The following is a 21,146-nucleotide window of genomic DNA, read 5'->3' as shown; positions in this document are numbered from 1 at the left end:
TTTTTTTTGGAATGTCACTGCTCCATAGCTACGCGGCACTGCTGATCCGGCTTTAGCTGCTGCAGTGTCTGAAGTGAGTTGTGAGGCTATCGGGCTTGTGGTCCAGTGAGGTTCTGATTGCTGAACAGGGGCTAAGTGTCCCTGTGTCGCAGCTGAATGGTGCTGCTAATTAGGCAAACACTGCTGCGGGGTCTGACAGGTGAGTTGTCAGGTGACCAACTTGAGCTTCAGTGAGGTTCAAGGATGCTGCTGTTTTGTGTAATGTTGTTGTGCCATAGCTGTATGGCATTACTGATCAATTCACCGTGTTACTGTTTCTGACAGAGGAGAGTTGTCAGGTAAGCGGTTTGAATTTCAGTGCGCCACAGTTGTGTTTCTGATCAAATCGAGATAACAAGCTCAATGTTCAGTGAGGTTGTGCGATCCTACCAAAGCTGATATCGCACACCACAGTTGTGCTGCTGATCACACCATAGCTGCCGCAGCATCATGCAGTGATGAGTCAGGAGGGAACAGACTCAAGGTTAAGTGAAGTTTTGCACTTTAGCGGGAGGTGATGATTTAGTAGCACAGCTGTAGGATCCTGTAGTTCTCTGCTGGTGTGTTTTACTGTAGTGAGATGTGAGGAAATCGGGTGAGGTCCAGTGAGGTTCAGGGACTCGGCCCGTGAACTTTTGCAGCAGGTAACTTCTGATCAGGTCAAGGCTATTGCAGTATCTGACTTATTTTATTTTTATTTAACCAGAGGGTAAAACCCTGTCAATTATAAACCTTTTCCGTAGGAGCTCTTGGGAAAGAAACCAATGAAGAAATGTTCAGGTTAGTTGAGTTTTAACTGAGGTGAAGTGCAAGGTAACAGGCTTGAGACCAGTCTGGTATCTTCATGAGAATTTATTTCTGTTTTTTTTTTATTCTGGCAGAGGAGCGCCAAGCACGCAGACTTGAACAAGCAGCAGCGGATGGTGCTGACCATGAACGGCACCCCGGTGAGGCTACGACAGCAGACATCCATGACGGACCTGACAGAGGGCAAACTCAGCCCAGAGGTGCAGCACATCCAGGCTAGGTAGGTTTGGTTCCCGCAGGGGATCGGTGCAGGGAGCAGTATCAAGGGGGTGTTCTGTGTTACCTGTCCCGTGAGACCCTGGACCATTTTGCAAACCCTGGTTTGGTCCCCGTCTTTTGGCTGCACCTGTTTTCAGGTTTTCGCCTTTGTAGAGACCACCTCAATGTGAGTCGGCGTTATGCCACACAGATGTTAACTGTAATAGAAAGCCAGAGATGGTAATCTTTTTTGATTAACCTGAACATCAGTCTTAACCCCTGACGCGTTGGAAGAATTGTACCGAAATGAGGATTGGGAATTGTTGGCATCAAAGGCGTACAGATGGTTCTCAGGCTAGTGACCAAATGGAAGCAAGATGAAAAAACTTTAAGTTTGAGAAAGCCTCAGTATGATGTGTATGGCCTCATAGCCGAAGGCCAGCAAAGTAGGCAACTTTTTCTTCTCAGAATTCTCGACCAAATGTTTCATGACAACTCGTCTCTTTCAAACTCCAACAATACACCCCCTTTTTAACTTCACAGCTGCACTTTTAGCCAACCAAAAAGGTTCTGCACTTGGAACGATCTTCCTGCTTGTAGAATTCCCCCAGGCCTCTGAAAAGGGCACCAAAAGTCATCACGATGATAGGACTTGTTATTCTCAATAGTCATATTTTTTTCATTTGATTGTTTTTGCGCTCTTGACGACAGATTGCTGGTGATTCTCGGCCATGGCTTGGCTGCCCTGAGACATTTCAGCCCTGATCTGCTAACCATTCTCCTGAACCCAGTGAGCCAGAATTCTGCCATCTGTAACTGTACAAAGCACATCTGAACAACTGCTACCCAAAAGTTCTTTGTAAATATTGGACGCTTGCAGAAGCTGCAGTGTGATTCTAAAAAGATCAGTGTGGAGCTAGCAACAGGGAAGGATAATATCAGTTACTTAGGCTGTGTCCGAATCACTTGGCTGCTGCTTGTAATTACATAGGAGCCTATGGTTGTGGATGCAGCCGCTTTACATAGAGTCGTGTAATTTCAAGCCGCAGCCAAGGGATTTGGACACTTGGGTTTTATTCACATGACAAGAGGACTCAAATTATGGCATTCTGTCATTAATGCAAACAAACATTCAACAAAAGTTTGATTTTAGGACTATTTCTCTCTGTATGGGTGACTTTAGATGGGTTTCCCATGCAGATGAACCCACAGTGTTACGTGATTATAACATATTACAAAGAAAGTATACTTATTGTTGTATTCAGTGTTACACCTGTTTCATTTGTATTTAATCTACAGAGTGTTGATATCTTGGAGTATCCGATGTTACTAGGTCTTGGTTTCAGCACACCGGCTCTAGAGACAGATGTCCAACCATCCTTTGGAATGCTCATTTCCTGCATCAATACATGCGTTCAACTCCTCAGTAAGGTATAGCATGAAGTTCCTGATGTTGAGTCGGGGATCTGTTCATTGACACTGACTTAATTCATGTCATGACCTTTATTACCCTGGTATTTGTGACCTGTTCTGTCAAAATGTTTCATAAGGCCATTTTTTTTTTCAGTAATGTTGTTTCAGTTTGCATTGGAAAGAGCAAGTGAAGCCCTTTGATGTATCACTCATTTTGGTATCCTGATGAAAGTGGACATTGTTGGGGTTGAAAAAAATTGAGGGTCATACTAATTTCCACAATACGAGACTCTTTAAAAGGCCTATAACTCAAAAGTGGATCTGGTGACTTGTGACTCAATCTCACAGAACAACTCATATTTGTCACTGGGGAGCAATTGAGGAAAAAATTAGGATAAGAAATCAGGTTAGCTTTATAGTGTGCGTGACATATGCTATCTTCAGTTCGTGTAGCAAGTCAATGTCTGTCCAGCATAAGTATACACGCAATGTATACAGTATACATGTAGGTACAGGGATGTTCTATAAAGTATAAGAGATATTCTGTCTAGTAGACTGTAGCTCTAGGTTTTCTATGCAAAGTATCAGGACAGAGATAATGTCCAATGTAAGTGCAAGGTATTCTGAGTAGTATCGGTATAGTGATATTCCAATTAATATAAGTACAGGAGTATTCTGGAGATGTTCTACCCAGTATAAGTATAGAGATATTCCAATCAATATAAGCACAGGAGTATTCTGGAGATGTTCTACCCAGTATAAGTGCAGAGGTATTCTGTACAGTAAAGTTACAGTGATTTTCTGTCCAGTGTAAGAACAGAGGCACTCTCTACAACATCAGGACAGAGATATTCTCTGCAGTTTTGGCATAAGAGTTCCTCTTTTACCCGTCACTTTCGTTGTTGTTTATTTATTCTTTACTTTGCTTCATCAGTTGGACAGCAGCAAGACTTCTCTCTCTCCTGATGAGACTCCGCCCACCATTGTGGCCGTAGCTGGGCCATCTGCCCCCGTACAGCACAGATACATGGATAGGTCAGTGCAAGTCATTTTTGGTGTTGAAGTAGGTGGTCATTTGCACTGTGCTACATTAAGAGATGGCATCTTTGACATAGTAATGATGGTCCTGAGATGAGAATGCACCGCATGCCCATTTGGCACTGGACGCGCTGAGCACATGTGACCAATTGATGCTAGAATTTATGATCTCCACTTGTGTACCGGGGACCTAGATGAAAGAGAGAGTATGACGTCAGTTTACAAGACCGTGGAACATCCTAAACTTCAAAGTATCTTGTTCAAAATGTCTCTTTAAGGTGATCAGGCAATTTTTGTCCAAGGTAAACTGGGACTTGTTTTTTGGTGGATAATTGAAGTTTATTTTCTTAGTCATATGAATAAAATGGGCTATGTACGTAGCACACAAGCGAGAGGCACATTGTAGAATTCTTGCCTGCACGCTTGGTTGTACAAGCCAATTCAGGTAACTCAATGCAGAGTTGAAAGGGATCCAACTTTGCCGACTGACTGTGTCTGTCCTAGCCTCAGCCGTCATAGGGAGTTTCCTTATGATTGCGTATCACTGGGGACTGTTTGCCAATGCTGTCTATGTCTCATTTTATTTAGTGCTGCAACTAATTGTCAAGGTTTGGTTTGAGTTCGATTCGGATACGGTTTGGAAATTTTTTTCTGAACTTTGGGTTCGGACATGTATACACATGTGCGTAGGTACATGTACATTGCTAAGTGCACATGGATACAACAGAGAGCATGCTACGAATGTGCCGTGGTACTTCCATGTATAAAATACATTAATAATGTTAAGCAATGAATTTCCTCGATCATGTCTATCCCCATCCACGAGCAACTTCAATTAGAACACATTTTTTTCTGAACTGTTTCCGCAAACTTTATTTAGGAGTTCCATAGAGGTTACCGTCAGAGATGTACCCTTTTCCGACCATGTTTCACCGACCGGTGCAGTATAACTGCAGTATAAGTTTTGGGGCAATCATTCCATGTGCTATGAATGCCATGCCATATTAAAGCCGAACATCCGAACTGACCAGTTGGTTCGGTTCAGTTCGAAGGTGCCATGTTTGTTTATTTTTGGTTTGGTTCAGCAGTTTGGCTGCAGCACTAATTTTATTGACATGGCAAGCAGGCTTTAGGTTGCAAGAATTTTGGCTGCAGTCCTGTTTTGGAAGCATCGCTTGGAGCCACGGTTTATTTCAGTTATGGGCCAAATACACTCCTCTGGACAGTCCTTATTCGTATGCATCAGGGTTGAAAATGTATGCTCTTGACGATGATTTGTCTAATTGTACTATTTGCAGACCCATGATCATGTTTTTACTGGAGACCTCTGTTGAGCTGCTCATGGTGCAAGGGTTACGATGCCTCAAGGATCCCACACTGCCCCTCCGAGATAGACAGAGAGTCAAACGGGAATTAGGAACTGAATTAGTGAGTATCGGATGATGTACATGTACATCTCCTCATTGATGTAGGCATTATTGTTGGCAAAGACCACAGTCCGTGTATGGTATTTACATAGTAGGCAAGCCGTCATACCTTTATAAATGGCAACAAGTATGAGAGAAATGTGAAGCCAGCACCCAGTCCTAGATCAGAATAAGAACAACATCTGTAAAGTGGCACAAGTGCTGATCATTATGCCATTTGATAAAGAATTCACAGCTAGTGTTTGTAAAAATGAGCCCCGCTGTCTAGTTCACAGTGTACAATTGCTATCCAAATGCCTGTCTACTGCAGCGTTGGCTGATTTCATGGAAACTCTGTGATCAAGTGGTACTTTGTCATCTTTTGATCGGACCCTGTTACCATAGGACTTGCTGCAATGGCATAAGTCCAGGCGTGGCACATTTCATTGCATGAGGTGCTCAAAATATTGGTCATTTCCTTAAAAGATACCCAGTGTGGAAGTCAGGGACTTGCTCCACAAATCATGATGTAATTTACACAGTCTCTACAGGTGTCATGCGCTGCAGTGTACGTGTCATGTGGACGATTAAGATATAAAGGTTACTGTCACTCAGTGTATAAGGGTTTGTACTACAAATTCACTTTTTCAGAAAGTTATTAAACATTTGCTTCAACTCCAAGTGACTTTTGAGATTCCAACCAGGAAAGCCATTCAGTGACGGCTTAATCTGCGTGAGACCCCAGCAGTTTTAAAGAGACTAGTAATGAGTCAAACCTCAGGCTAACTTTCACGAATATAATCACCAGAATATTAACCCGATCTAACTCAATCCATTGTCATTGTCTGCTGTGGGGGGCACGAGATTGCCCAGCACGTGGCCCCTTTCTTGTGAAACATTTTCACCTGGCTTTGACAATAACATGCGTAGACATTATTCCCCTGCACAAGATGAATCTGCGTGCTTAACATTGCGGGAAATTGAAAATGGGCTGGCATTCAAACTGATTGTCATCACTTCCTCCAGGCCACCTTCCTGCAGAGTCTCCAGCGGTACTTCCGTCGAGGGGGTGGGCCCTCCTCTCCCAGCTCGGCCAGTCCCTCCTCCTCCTCATCCGGCCTTCTCCGCACCCCTTCTGCCTCCATCCTCTCCAAGTCGGCCAGCCACACCCTGTTCTCGGAGGCCCCCGAGCAAGCCTTCTTCCGCGTGGTGCAATACTTCATGCAGCAGATCCTGCGGTAGAGGGCACTTCACTATGATAGCCCAGCAGAGCCGTTGAGAGTTGCAGCATCCCCAGATTAGAAGCCATTTTGGCTCTGAACAGCGAGTTCCATCTTCCTCAGATCAGAAATCATTTTGCTTCCAAAGAGAGAGGGGGTTGCCACCTCGTCAGATTTGACGCCATTTTGGTTCCTAAGTTCTCCTGCATACTTAGGCATGAAACAATCTTCCAACTTTTAACTGTTGTTTTTCATGTCATTTCGAATCACTGTCATTTAGTGCAATCAATTAGTGCAACCCTATGCATTACAATTTATCATTTTGGAAACAAAATGGAGTCAAACACACCACATCATACATGGTCTCATGTCTATACGGCTCTGTGATGGTCACTCACATGACTACTTGGAAGTGCTTCCCCCTCTCCCTCCCGTGGGAGAAAAAAATTTAAAAAGGCAAGGGGCGGGGAACAGGAACAGTGAAAGAAAGGAAAGCGACCAAAATAAGTCAATTTTCTTTCAAATAAATAACCAAACACCTCTGAATTGACTCCTTTCCATCATCATTGATTGCTGCTTTGCCTCTAATGGCAAATGGTGCTTGGAGCTGTTGGTGCTCTTTGGCCTTAGTGGAAGCCCAAACAATGAATAATCATGAACATGGCATTCCACGTCAAATGGTGCTTGGGACTATGGGCACTTTGAGCCTTTGTGGGTGCTCAAAGAATTCATATAGAATGCCCCCCCCCTGAACAGAAATACCTTGGAACCATCAGCTGTTGCTAGAATCAAACAAGGTGCCTTTTAGACAAATGTATATCAAATAGAACATTGTAAGAGTATTTACAGAAAGCAGGGGTAGAAATTAGATACCTGGAGGATGGAAATGTGACACATTGCCACTAGACCAAACTGAAGACACTTGTTTTGGTTTTGACTTTTTTTTGTCACTTAAAGTTTGAATTTTGGTATTTATTCATTGACAGAAATATTCATGGCTGCAAGGGGAGGGATCACTGGGGGCCATGCTTTTCCCCCTCCCCCAAAAAGGGGACACATTTTGGGTTTAAGTGAGGTGAGAAAATGTTTTCCTTTTTCTCTCCTGCTCCAATATAGGGATTTAATTCAGATTTGATGTTTTTGGAACAAATGTTTCATGTCATTGAGGCAAAATTGATTACAATATTGTCGTGCATAATTACAGTTTGTACTGAATTTGAAGTGAATAAATTTTGATCGACCGATTTGAGTTGATTTTGTACTGTTGCATTGAATTCTTAACATTTCATGTTGTGATTTCTAGTCCTGTATACCCCACGAAAGCCTTTGAAGACCAGGCGCACGGCGTAACAAGTTTAGCAAAGTTGTTTAGCAAAGAAAATAAATCTATGTTAGGCCAACTACCAGGTTCCTGCCTCCATTGTTATGGATTAAGAGCAATAGCCAAGGCACTGGAAACGGACTACCCACTGGTCACATCAACCAGCACATCGAAAATTCAGCCAACGGGGCCAGCCAATATTAATGACAAAGCGCCCTCTTTCATTTTTGCTTGGGGCCTATACCATCTGAAGCTGTGTCCAAAAGTTACAACTTGGGCTGGGAACAACAGGAGCACCTATGGAAAGCCATTGGCTTGTAGCTGCATCCACAATGTCATATTACATGTGTGTTGTACTCACAGCTGCAAGTAGGTGATTTAGATATATAGTGTGGCAAGATTTGTTTCAACCAACCATGGGAAATTTGAAAATGAGCTGGGTTGGAGGAAGTTCTTGACATCAGTTGACACTAAGGAGCTTTGTTTGTCATTGTCACATTTCAGATCATCAGAGGCACAAATCTTTTCCTGGGATTAGGAGGCGTGCAAAAACTTAAATCAAAAATTTGGCTAAGTAAACTAGAAAAGCATGAAGGGGAAATTGTTGGACACCACATGACACTAGAGGGCGCTAATCATGATACAGATGTCCATCTAATATTCATACTACAGGCGACTGTGAAGTGAATTTGACATCACAAGAGATTTGCAGCGAAATTTCACTCCAGTTGAAATGTGTTCAACTTTTGTGAATTTACAGCGTAAATATTTGGTTGGAAGTGTTTCCTTGCACATGAAGTATGAACCGGCCTCGTGAATATTTACACCCCTTATGTTGTACACCAGCTTATTTCGAAGCTTTTGAAATTTCTCTTTCATGGTAGAGAAGTTTGAGAAACACCTCAAAATCTGCCTTTTTTACCTTACCACACATAAGTGTTGGGGATGATCCAATAGCCCAAGAAGATAGCCCCCCCCCCCAACAGGCCACTGTTGCCCCTGCCAGTTGTTAATGTCATGATCATGTATTGGTTTTAGTGCTTTCTCGGGAGGGGGGGGTGACTCCTGAACTTTCCTTGCTGTGTCATCACTAGCATTGTACTGCATCCTGGAACAACAGTGGACTGAATCAAATTCCCATTTCTTTTCCTCCGGGGAGGGCACTTTGGAGGTCCAGTTGAGGGTTAAGCACATACCTCAGTCGCAAGTTCAATCACTAGTGGGAAAAGATGCTACAGTTTGAGTGTAACTAGATTCCCATGGGCAAGCAGTGGCATGGCAAGGATTTTAGTGGTACGTGGGGGCACAAAGGGGCATCAGCATCTTATAGGGGGGGCACCAGCTTTCAGTGATGTGTTATATGGGGGCACGTTTTTGTTAGCCTTGTTCAATATCCATTCCTGTGTTTTTTCAGTGGGGGGCCACCTGGGGCACCGGGAATTTGTGCCCCACCCCGGCTACACCACTGCATGGATGCAAATAAATGGCATTAACTTTGCATGTCTTACACTACTAAAATAGGTATATTTTATTGCAAAGTCTTCCTCAGAAATGGCTCTTTAATCCTTCGGCAGCATAAAAGACCTCCCGAAGCTGCAAAGGTAACTTGGACTGGTGACACATACGACTAATAACCTAAACTATATTTTTAAAAGTTGAACAAAAATATAGAGGTGCCCTAACACTTCATTAGGATTGCCCACACATCACATATGGGTCTTCCTTTCCAACTAAACCGCGATTTCTACTCTTTCGGACATCCTGTTAAAGTCGAATTTATCATACCGAAGGTCCCACCTCCATGCTGCCTCCGTGCTCCTCACAGGTGCCACAGTCGCCAGCGCCATACCGCTGATCAATGGAGATGCACGGAGCTGAGAGGCGCATAATATTCTACCTCCATGGTAATATCAACCTCCGAGTTTGGTGATATGTTGTTTCAGCTTTCAATGAAACTCGCTCTGTTAACTCCCACTTTACAATTATTCGCTTCATAAAAAAGGGGCTCACAGTCACAATTGATATTGCCTTCAAGCGTCGTCATTGTTTGCGGCGAGGCTGGTCAGGAACCTACTATTTGCAGTGCACGCAGGCTTAATATTCCTGCCAGACATCATTTACTGCGCGAACGGCGAGGTCACAGCGTAACACGACCTCTCGGTCTTCACGCACTGGTCTGACGCCAAATTAAATTCTAACACAAACCAGGGGCAACACAGACTGATGATACTCTCGGCTTTGCCCACCAAGCTCACCAGTCACTGTAAGTATACAACGTGTACTTCCTTTTCCGCCTCAACAACATGTGTAACCATGGAGGAATAAAACACACTTACAGGCGTCCAGCCTGCCAGGCAGCTGGGCTAACGGGGTACACCGTACACTACGCTCATGGGTGACGTCTGGCCGGAATCGTTCATGCTCAGTGTAGTAATAAATCTGACTTCAACCATACACAGCCGGATCTATGGTTGTCGAAAGGTTCGGGGTGAAGGGGGGGGGGTAGCGACTGTAAGTCCCGTTGGGTATGCTTGTAATGAATCATGCAGGAATAAATAGGTTCACCACTAGATGTATTGTACACACCGCGATCTACCATGTCTACATGTGTCATTTCAAACCAGCTGATGTGTACTAATACCTGGCAGTAGACTGGGGACAATTTTCAAATGCGAGGACTTTTTTTTATGTACTTACAGTGTTACACAACTGTAAGCCACACGGATAGTGACTTGCAGTTAGCTCTTACCTTTGGGTCAAACATGATCATTTACTAAGCCTACAGTATGTACAGTGTACATGGATATGTACATGTAGCCTTGCTGCGTTTTGTTCAGGCTCGTTTTGTCACGTATGTTGGACAGGATTCACGAGGAAGCGAATTAATCGTGATGAGAAATTGAAAGAACTTATTTCATTGGATACCGCGGGTAGTCTACTGCCTTGTAAACATACAGTACAAGCACATTCAGCATTTTTAACTATTGGATTGCAAACGTAGAACGAAATTATACATGTAAGTTGGAGGACGGGTGGGAAATGATCTCCAAAGTTCCATTTTCCAATGAACTTTTTTAGGGTTGGAGAGGAAAAAATGAACGTAGTCCCCTTTTTTCAAAATACTAAAAACATCATAAGGAATAAAATAATGTACTTTTCTTCTTTTTTTCTCTCAAAATTGTGTTATTCGGAGTCGGCGGGTTCGTAATCTAACCACTAAAAAGAATTGTTGGCCGCCTAAAATATATGGAGACAGGTGTCATGGTGGTTTCACATAGATCTGCCCTGAATAATTTTTTTATTGGTCTAGAAGGATAACGTGACATGCTGTCCTTCCTGAATGCCTTTGCCCCCCATGTTACCATACTTCACGTGGAAAACCGCTACACGTTGTTGACTGCAGTGATGTGGGATATGACGTGTTGAATATGTGTAAGCGGCAGTGAAATTTCCTAGAGTGTAGGGGAACTGAAATCAATTAAACTGTGGCTTGTACAGGTTGTTTGCGTGTCAAAGTTCAACTACGGTCAGAGCATCTGGGGCATAGACTTCCACGGTGGGGTATGTCCCGGCCCATGCCTGCTCGCGAACGTAGGCTAGGCCCCTGATGACTTTTACTGACTGAAATAAAAAGCTATGTATATGTGGGGATGCCAAATTAGTGAGTTCCAATCAGTATTCCCTTCTCACAGCTCTGTGCTTATTATTCATGTACACGTATGATACATAATCATGCATCAACAATGGAGGAATTCCTGAAGGGGGGGGGTGAACCAACGAACCACTTCGATCCAAGTTCCATGTGTGACCTATATAAGCTCGACGTTGTTGGCCTTTGGCCTTTAGGCCTTAAATATCCATTGACCGCTTATCATAGGTCTGTAAGTTCGACCCCACTAATCCATTTTCTTCTGTGCCACTCGTAGTTTACAAAACTTTACACTACTATAAAGTTCATCGATCGACACGTGCATTGACCCTATCTGTTATAGGTGTACAGTAATACATAGACGCCTGACAATGTCCAAAGCGAAGATTACCGAATTCCGCACGGAGCCGTTTGAGTGCAACACTGCACTAGTGTGCCGAGGTTTAGCCAGTAGCCTGAAGGACCAGGCGTTACGGAGCAACTTCGATGAAGAAGTTGACTTGGATCTAGCTAAGAGTCAGCATAATGAGTGAGTATTAAGGTGCCATGTGCCAGTGTTGAACTTTGGCCGAGATGCCATTATGTCATTGTTGGGCGCGATCGCTCGATCTTTGTGCAGTCAGTCGATTTTATTGCGCAATTTGTTGATAGTTCTCAAATCAGCCAGTCGCCTTTTCTTTTCAGTCTAGGGTTGTGAATGATTATTTAAAAAAAGGGAAGTTAAGTTCGAGATTTTATGCGGGATCGACCAATCACGCAGAGCGATTGGATCGTACAAATCAGCCGATGGCGCCCAACATTATTACCCGTTGTGACTTGACATGACTGCTTATTCAAGTAGGGTCGACAATTTTGTCATTCACGAGACTCACTGAATGCTCTACACGTCTCTTTAAAATGAGTCACTGAATTTTGTTCCTTGAGCCGGCTCGGGTGGAGTCTTCCGGGGCGATTGCCCAATCTTTGCACGCCTCGATTGGTCTCTATAATTAATTCACAGTTGTAAAAGACCGTTTCAGAACAGGAAATGAAGTCAGAGATTTGAAGATTTCATGCAGCGTAGGGCGATCGTGCATGCAGATCGGCCGTGCCCAAAGGATTCATTTGAGTTTCAAGGACGTTACTCGAGTCAGTGTATGTTCCAATCGAGTTACACACAGTGTGGCACATTGAGTAGTCAGTCACAGTGGTCTAGTCGAGTGGAATATTTCCACCTGGTGCCAATCCGAGTCACTGGTGTTTGAGCATTAAAGAAATTTTACAGTCTGACCTCATTTATACGAAGATGTACTTTGGACTTTGTAGATCACTTGTTACAGGAACCTTGTATTAACGGGATTGAAAACAATGAAGGACAAAGGATTGGGACAGAAAATGTCCTTGTTGTAAACAGAATAATGCATTAAACAGTGCCCTTATCAACAAGGTTCAACTGTGCGGTACATGCAAGAGAGATAGGGTTAAGAATTACACTTATGCTCCATATTATCTAAAAGGGTGCCCTAGTTGCAATCACTGATGAATGAGTAACACCGTTTTATATATTTTTTTTAATTGGGCCTTTTTCAACATTTGGCTGATGGCAACTTGAGCTTTTTACGCATGCTGGTATTGAATGCGTAAATTAAAACAAATATTCTTTGGAGTAGCCAAAGTATGATATGATTACCGTTACAAAAGCCAACAGTCTAGTTGGGAGTCCGTTTTGGGCTTGAGTTGTTCACCTTTTAACCGTCAAGTCGAGTCCGCAGATGGGGGGACTTTAACTTGAGTCTCTTGCTCGCAGAGGCTGAGTCAAGTGTCCGTTGAGACTCTGGTCAAGTCGCCTGGAGTAGATCATTAGGCCTACAACTTTTGTTACATTATCTGTGTTGGCTCCAACTAATGAGAAGCCGTTTTACTTGTCAGGGTCGCACTTACACTGATATTTCAAAATCGAAGTCTAAGTTTAGCACTTGGAAAATAACCGACAACTTCGAACGAAAGGATCACCTGATCCTTACAGTGGAAAATAGAACCGTCACAAAGACTGCAGCGTTCTAAATCATGAAAACTATATCGACTTGCTGTCGCATCTGTGCGGACATGCGCTTTTGGTATGAATGCGTTGTATAAAATTTGCCCTGTGACGCACGTTGACCAAATACTTTTAATAATAATTCAAGAATGCAACGTCACAACACAACGCAGTGTGCACATTTCTAAAGTTTCCTTTAGCATTCAACTTTTGTGGCTGTTCGAAATTCCAGCGCTCTTTAAGACAGCATAAATCAGAGATGCTTTCAGGTCTAAGACCGTCAGCGATCACTGGAAGTAGGCCTGTTCATCCACATTTTATCCTGCTCTCAGCTCGTCACCAAACCATACACTTGGAGTGTCTCGCTGAAAAAAAATTGATGCGATTGTCCAGCAAGGAGCAGGCTAATGCCACTTGTGATTAAAATTTGAGCGATTTTCCAGGTACCTAGTACCTCTGATCGAAATGCTCTGATGAAAAGCTTTACCCAGAGTATTTCCCTGTTTCTTGACTCGCCTGTCCTTCTTCTGGAACAGTGGGGATTTAGACAGTGGACATTTCTGTATTGTATTTTCAAAAATGAAATCAGTGTCATTGAAAAAACTTCATTCTAAATGTTTGTTGAGTCTACAGTTCAGTTTGAAGTGTGGCAAAGTAGCGAAGAACTAGGGTTTTAAATGACAGGGGCTTCGATTACTAGTAAACAATTAGTTCAAGTACTAAGCTCTATAATTGTCCCCAGGTACCTTACTGCCCTCCGTAAGATCAACAACCTCGCTCTTAGCGAGATTGAACCCCGGGAGGACCTACCGGACAGCGTGTTCGTGGAGGACTGCGCCGTGGCTGTCGGCGGCGTTGCGTTGATCACGAGGCCCTGTGCACCGTCTCGCCACAACGAAGTATGTCGGTTTGAACTTTTTGCTAGGAATTCAGCTGATTCTGTCAGCCTTAACACTAGTTAATTTCAAGTCGCTGAAAGGTAATGTTAGTATGGCTTCAATTTTGAGTCACCAGGTAAGTCCATGAAAATCTAGGCCTAAATATTTGAGCAACTCAAAATATTTTGTCTTTTTCCTTCCACATTGTTTTGACTGATTAACAGTTTCGTTCCGATAACGCGTTGCCGAATGAGCTACTTATTCAACCATTCAAACACACGAAATATGCATTTAACACAAGGTATTTTATGGTAGTGCATCACGTACTGTCGTTAGGTCCACAGTTCTTGATTTTATTTCACCATTTTGCGTTTTTGCATAATATCTTAAGGCGCTATGTAGTTTACAGAAATGAAAATAAACACTCGTACGTGTTTGCTGAAATAGGGGCGTTGCACCATTTAGGTAGTCAACCAATCCCTTTATTCCATAAAGAAAACCTTTGGGTGACACGTCGCAAATGACCAAGGACGTGTCCGAAACGGGATTCCAGATCTACGACTAGGTCTATTGTCTGTGCGTCTCCACGCATTTCTAATGGAGTGAAAACCTAGACCTGGCTCTACACAACAGATTCGGATGCAGCCGAAGCCAGGCGTAAAAGTGACTCCCTTCACGCCGCTCGTGGGCAAAAAAACGTCTGAATGAGAATTTTCACCGTTTGGTTTTTTATCAACCTGCCCAGAACAACGGTTCTTGGCATCACCTGGCTTCAGGCAAATGCTGTCAGTATTGAGTTTCACGTCTGGATTTTGTTTGGTTATTTGTCTCTCTTTTCCGTGCTATTCTGTAACGGTATATGAATTTGCTTTTAACACAGGAATATTATTTTTTATTGACGCTGTTGCGCGCCGAAAATACATTTTGTTCGATATTCAATAGAAATTTGGGTATCGAAATCTTTTGGTATCGACATCTTTTGCAGCACACGCACGTGTACATGTAAGCATTTTGTAAGTGAAATAACGTAACCGGATTGCATCGAGCCATTGGAAATAATAGAACGACTGGACCCATTGATATGCCTGCTTCTAAAAGTATAGGCTTACAGTAAAAACAATGAAACGGCACCAAACAAGAATGGAAGTATCTTATCCCCCGTGATTGTCTACCAACTTTTCTACAGTGTAGTCGACGCCGCCAGCGCAGTCATCACTGAAAGCAAAATCGGCTAAGGGTTTTCTAAACGGGTAGTAAAGTAAACCAAAACCACGTCTCAGAAATAATCATATGAGAAATTGACGCTGAAAAGCACACAGAGAATGCATCAGTCGGTCACAGGTTTGGCAAAACAATCGGGATTTAGAAAGATCTCAGTTGGGTGACGTGCTTGGACTCTGCGAGAGGAATTTTCCTGACTCGTATGACGAGCTGTCTGTACGTCCCATCTGCCTGCTTGGGCCTATATTCACTTGACGAGGGTAAAATGATAACGCCACCATAACAGAAATACCTGCTCTGCAGCCGGCCTAACTAATCACTGAAAAGTTCACGTTTAGCAAGTCGACATCGCTGCAGTATGGGGTGGATTTAGTCACAGCTGTCAGTTGAACCGAAATCTTCCTATTGCAATTTATAAAAGATTCACATTGCCCCCGTTGTCTCAAGGCCTCTTGAAATTTTATCGACATTGTGCTCTTGCGCTGGGATTGTAAAGCTGGATACGCCGCTGAGTTTGGAAAAGTAAATTTCCATTTCTTTAGCGATTTATTGTTGTATAAGTACATATATATTTGCAACAAGTATTGAAGCAACCCTTTCAGAAGTGTTTAAAAATGCAAATTCTGCGGATAAATTTGAACATAATGTGTAGGGTGAAGTGTCTTCCCTGATTTACATGGACAACAGCGCCCTCACTTGTCATGAAAATGTCGGGACACACATTCCAAAACGATTTTTAAATAGTTTTTATACATTAAAGAAGAGTGCAAAGATGCACAAAAAGTGAGTTTAAGAAAAATTAATTTCTTGGAAACTTTAAGCCCTTCTGGGCATACATGATATATGAAAGAACAAGCACCGATAGGTAGACGGAAAAGGACCTGCGGCATGTGCATGTCCTAAATATTTATACTTTATTCTATCAAAACATCGCATTCACGTTGAAGAGACATGACATGAGAAGTTGAATATCGAACTGCAGAGGAATTAATAGAATAAAATGTAAGATTTAGGATTTGTATGCATACGATGCGGGTCGTTGTAAGTGTCCTTTTGTCCCTGTCTACCCAAACGAAGCAGCTGTTCAGATTTTCTACTGTATCGTGAATGCACTCACCAACATGACTAATGGTGGCGCTCATCCGAGGTATTGCTTTTAGCACGTATTGTTTTCAACATGGAGTTGATGTCAAAATTATTTTCATTCAAGTCTCCAGTAGATTAAGTGAAAAATGTATGTTCGTATAGATAATTGAATGTCTTAATAATAATGCCAATATATTAGTCCTCCTGAGTACCGATTGCTAGTAATTAAAACACGTTTGTAGCTTCAACTGTATGTTGGAATTACACGTACTAGGTATGACAGGTGCAGCAGGTCGGAAGCACATCGTGCATATGCACGCGCTCACACAGCCGTACCGTTTTGAGGTTGTCGGTATTGTTTACCACACTCGTAGGTGGGAAGATCGCGTACACGGCACCAATATTTGTACAGATATCTTCCCACTTTGTGCGGCTTTTGACTGAAATATTCCTGGATGCCGTAGCAGGGAACATTATAGGACGTTATGGAGAATATGAAATCGTCCAGCGGCAAGCACAGCCACAGCAACAGACCGTTCATGTACGCGACGGGAATAGTCAGCCGGCTACCGGAGAGCCTGGCCAACAAGGACCAGACGGCGGGCACGAAGGGCGCTGGGACCGAGGATGGGGAAGACGGCGGCTTCAACCTGGAGCTGGCCCGCCGACAGCACGAGAAGTTCATCCTCACCCTTCGGAAGCTCAAGGTGGACTTGTCGGAGCTGGACGCCGACGAGGACCGGCCTTTCTGCTGCTATCTGGAACACATGGCTGTGGTCAGGGACGGGGTGGCATTGATAGCTAGACCCGGGGGTCGCCTTGAGGAAGAGGCTCAGGTAAAATTGGCCCCTTATACACGTGGCCCATTGATTATTGATCATTAATGTATATTTATCCCAGTTAATTGTTGTCAGTTGTAAGATTTTCTGTGCTGGCCTTAGGTAGAAAATAGGAGAAATGATAACACAAAATATTAAGAAAAATTAACAATATATTACTAAGTACTGTAATTAGGCCAACACATTTGTACTGCCAGAACTGTGGTTCTGCATCCACCATGCAAGTACCAGCTGTTGTATTTCTAGTTCAATACGTTTTGCAATCTGATAACTTTGTCTGCATATTAATTACAGCATGGTCAGTGTAATCTCTTCCATGTCTTTTGCATCGATTTAGTTCTTTATAGTGTGCTTTCCATTAATGTGTTCTTTATACAATTACAACTGCTATGACAAGAAAGTGGGAATCAAAACTGTTTCTTCTTAATGTCCAGGGTGAAAAACCAGATTTAAAAATCCATGCAATGAGCTACCTTTAAAAGACTCTGGAAAATCTGTTGGCAGATCCCACATAATTTCTCAATTTTAACTGGCTTTGATTAGCCCCCCCCCCAAGTGTCTGGTATCTTGTCAGGGGCTGGCTCCAAAAGTGGTGCGGCGACTTAGTTTATTTTTGGCACTTAACTTTTTACGTACTTACCGGTATAATGCATGATGTCCATCACCACTGCATTGCGTACCACAGCTACATGTACCAACACTGAAATAGACTGGTGCCCTCACTGTTTACTGTTTAAAAGCATTTTCAGCTTGTAGAGGTATACAGGACATCAGACCACCTCGTTTGGTTCCCAGATGTAAATGTATGTATAATACGTAAATGATGTCATCTGAAAAAAGTGTCCATCTAAATGTATGGGTGCCTAGAGGGACTCTTTTACTCTATGTATTACTCAACTGCTGGCACTCTGTTTAAAACACATTTAAATTATGCAGTAGCAGGATTCCGGTCAATCAGACAAATTTGGCAGCTTTTGGACATCCTATTATACCAATAAAAAAACTTATTTTGCTAACGCACCGGTCAATGGCAATGCACTCCCTGACCAGAAACTGGAGACTTTCTTTTTTTGGCCTTAATTAATACATGTACGTCCTGTATGCAATTTGAATTGCTGCGAGCAACGATTGACATGATTCTGCTGTTCCGTACAATGTACCGGTACTTGTAATCTAAGTGACTATTCATCTGGAAAATCATAATTACAATGCATTATGGTCATAGAAATTGACAGATTTTGCGACATAGTGGACCCAGGATAGAATATCCACAACATGCCTATACATGTACAGGCCCTAGGGTTAAACTCTTTTACATTGCATTGAAATCAACCGTATTCTTCATTTTACCCCTCAAGGGTGAATCTTGTGAGCAACATGCAGATTTTTCATGCTACATGTTGTAAGGCAAGAAAATATCCTCTTCTGTTAAGGGTGTGTATCAGGCTTGGACGGTATTGCATTTTTAATACTGTGATAGAAACTCGATAGTTTGATAAAACTTGATAGTTCTTGATTATAAACAGCACAACATTCACTAATATCGTGATATTCTTTGAAGTGGGAGTGTTGAGCTTACATCATCAAAAAGCAACGGCGATAGGTGGTAACATATGCCATGCGTGTAGTTCTGACTTCCAGTCATGTACATGTATATGTACACCAAAACCACAAACACAATGGCAAGAGGATAATAAAACTTTAAAGGCTTTTGGGGTTACTGTTCGATTTAAGCTTCATTTTATCAAGCCCAATTGACAATGCAGATCTGACACTGGATTACCAGTACCAGGTAACACAAAAGATGGAGTGAAATACGACAATATGGTGATTTTCTTTATTTGTGACCTTTCACCAGAAAATCAGCTGAAAGTGGGAATTTTCAAAAATTGAGGTATTGTTATTTTTAAATCAGCAGCAAGAGAGGTTTTCAGTGGTACAGTATGTACATGGAACACTTGGGATAAAAGCATCAAGTGACTACGTGGGATTATTCTGGCAGCTTTGCGTCTTTGTTTCTAATATTGTTTCAACTTATCTGACTGGACATGCTATCATCGAAATTGCTGAGAAAATGACATTTTTAAATATCTGATCCTGCTAACAAAATTGGAATTAAATGGAGGGGTTAATCTTTCAAAATATTACAAGATGCCAAAGTTGTCCTGCACCTCATTATTTGACTGTGAACCCTCAAAACAGGAAATGCAGAATGCGAGTGTATGCAGGTTGTGTATGCGAGTCGTGCCAGGTCTCATTTTTGAAGCATATTAGCAAGAATACCATGGTATCAAAATTCTATACATTATTTGCTGGTATTTCGGTATTTACACTGTACGGTTCACCAGTCGGTATATTTCGATATTAAAAAACTACCACTCCACAATTCGGTAATACCAAAATATGTGTACCATTCAAGCCTATTGTAAAAATTCTGTGTAGTTTCATAGAGTTTGTCATTTCATATACAGTACATCGGTAATGCTGTTAGCTAATAGTGACTAATAATTCATTTGAAAGAATCAGACAATTTACTTTTCACTTACTCTGACCTTTAATTTCTGTCTGCTATTAATGATTTGCCGTAACAGTCACAAACAGTCAGAAATTTCTTCCACTTGATTTGCAACAGTGCACACATGCAGCCTTGGGCCACTTGACTGAGTCTGACGGATAGGACAACTTTGTCAAGAATGCATAATTGTGTTGGAGGGTTAACTTGTATACAGGGCTCAAGCTTGCCAATGCCAAAATACCTGTTGTCCATGGAAATTTTCAAAACCATATAAGATTCTTAATTTTTTTGTGTGCAATGTGTTTGTGCAGCAGAGGCTGTCAGGAAATGTTAATTGGGGATTTATTTCCTGGTTTAAAAGAGGCCTGAGTCAATTCTAATAATTCACTATTTGAATATTCAACCTTCAGTTTGATCGAATATCTGAATATTCGGTCATACAGACCAGCAGATTGTTGAGGAATAAACATACAAAATCAGTCGCAATAACTCGCACAATTGTACATTTATAACCACTCTAATAGCTTCTCATGACTACGAGTATCTCCAGCCATGATTTAGCAAGATTTCAGGGACAAATAATAGGTCTTTTCTTGTTGAAAATGTATATTCTTTTTAATTTTTTTAAATTAATGAATAATGTACTTTTTGAATCGTTGGAAGGTTTTTGTCACTTTTCATTTGAATCTACTTGGAACAAGCCTCCATAGTGCAGTTTTTCTCATTTAAAACAAAAGAAAATTCTCTAGTTTGCATTCGAACATTCAAATTCGAAAAATAATATTTGAATATTCGATAATCGATGGAATACCCAGTTATTCGGATATTTGGTTATTCCGATATTTGGCACAGCCTTAGTTTAAAAGTAATCCATTTGGTTTGTAAAACAGGATCAGCGTTTAAGTTTTAAATGTGATTTCACTCATTTTGCAGTAGGACTTCTTCGCGCACCCCTTGTGCTAAGACCATACACTGTATGCATGTACATGTATGGACATCACTTATTTTCCCCTGCAGTAGTTTATTAGCCATCAGAAAGTGATCACATGTCCTGAAGTAAATCTATTGAAGCAATTTACTTAGAAAACAATTTTTCAGACCAGTCACATAGGATTTGTGCACAAGGTGTCAAGTGATGTCTTTCTATGGAACTCTTGCCACACTTTTATTGGAACATACTGTCTTCATATGGGCTTTGAGTGTCCAGTTGAAAAGGTCACTGGCCAACTTTTCCCCTTAGTTTTGCCCATGGGGGGAGGTCCATAGTGCAAGGTACTTTGGATGTTTTCTCATTTTGATCCCAATCCGTGCAACCTCTGCACCTGTGATCCAGCTGTGATGAGACGTATTCGAATAATGTGCTACATGTAAGAATGGACGTCTTGGTTTCAGCTGGCAAATGTTCAATAAAAAAAAGCCAAATTCTGCGCTAAATATACTCACCCGTGCATGTATGTTAGCCAGATACATTTTATGCAGTGCACTGTGCAGTTTGTTTT

General features: G+C 42.1%; 2 protein-coding genes across 8 annotated transcripts in view; both read left to right on the top strand.

Moving 5' to 3' along the window:
- Nucleotides 1-7,370, top strand: part of nup188 (nucleoporin 188) — a 192,141-nt gene extending 184,771 nt beyond the window's left edge. For all 5 annotated transcript variants that reach the window (XM_087143590.1, XM_087143591.1, XM_087143589.1 and 2 more), the window contains 6 exons: nucleotides 921-1,066; nucleotides 1,756-1,834; nucleotides 2,344-2,475; nucleotides 3,392-3,492; nucleotides 4,794-4,923; nucleotides 5,928-7,370. In XM_087143590.1, the coding sequence (XP_086999716.1) occupies nucleotides 921-1,066; nucleotides 1,756-1,834; nucleotides 2,344-2,475; nucleotides 3,392-3,492; nucleotides 4,794-4,923; nucleotides 5,928-6,143 (804 nt within the window). In that variant the 3' untranslated portion in view covers nucleotides 6,144-7,370. The remainder of the gene's footprint in view (nucleotides 1-920; nucleotides 1,067-1,755; nucleotides 1,835-2,343; nucleotides 2,476-3,391; nucleotides 3,493-4,793; nucleotides 4,924-5,927) is intronic.
- A 2,110-nt stretch (nucleotides 7,371-9,480) lies between these two features.
- The window catches only part of ddah1 (dimethylarginine dimethylaminohydrolase 1), a 47,417-nt gene continuing 35,751 nt past the window's right edge, over nucleotides 9,481-21,146 (top strand). The window contains exons 1-3 of one of the 3 annotated variants that reach the window (XM_022254103.2): nucleotides 9,481-9,705; nucleotides 11,443-11,620; nucleotides 13,851-14,007. In XM_022254103.2, coding sequence (XP_022109795.2) covers nucleotides 9,666-9,705; nucleotides 11,443-11,620; nucleotides 13,851-14,007 — 375 coding nt within the window. In that variant the 5' untranslated portion in view covers nucleotides 9,481-9,665. Of the gene's footprint in view, nucleotides 9,706-11,434; nucleotides 11,621-13,850; nucleotides 14,008-16,599; nucleotides 17,130-21,146 lie in introns of those variants that run through there. The other 2 variants (XM_022254102.2, XM_022254101.2) reach the window with 2 other exon arrangements.

Source organism: Acanthaster planci, linkage group LG11 (genome assembly GCF_054643075.1).
Source record: "Acanthaster planci isolate LZ-2023a linkage group LG11, COTS_SCS, whole genome shotgun sequence".
Classification (NCBI taxonomy): domain Eukaryota; kingdom Metazoa; phylum Echinodermata; class Asteroidea; order Valvatida; family Acanthasteridae; genus Acanthaster; species Acanthaster planci.
Note: the sequence above shows the minus strand (reverse complement) of the source record. Positions and strands in the feature narration are given on the sequence as shown.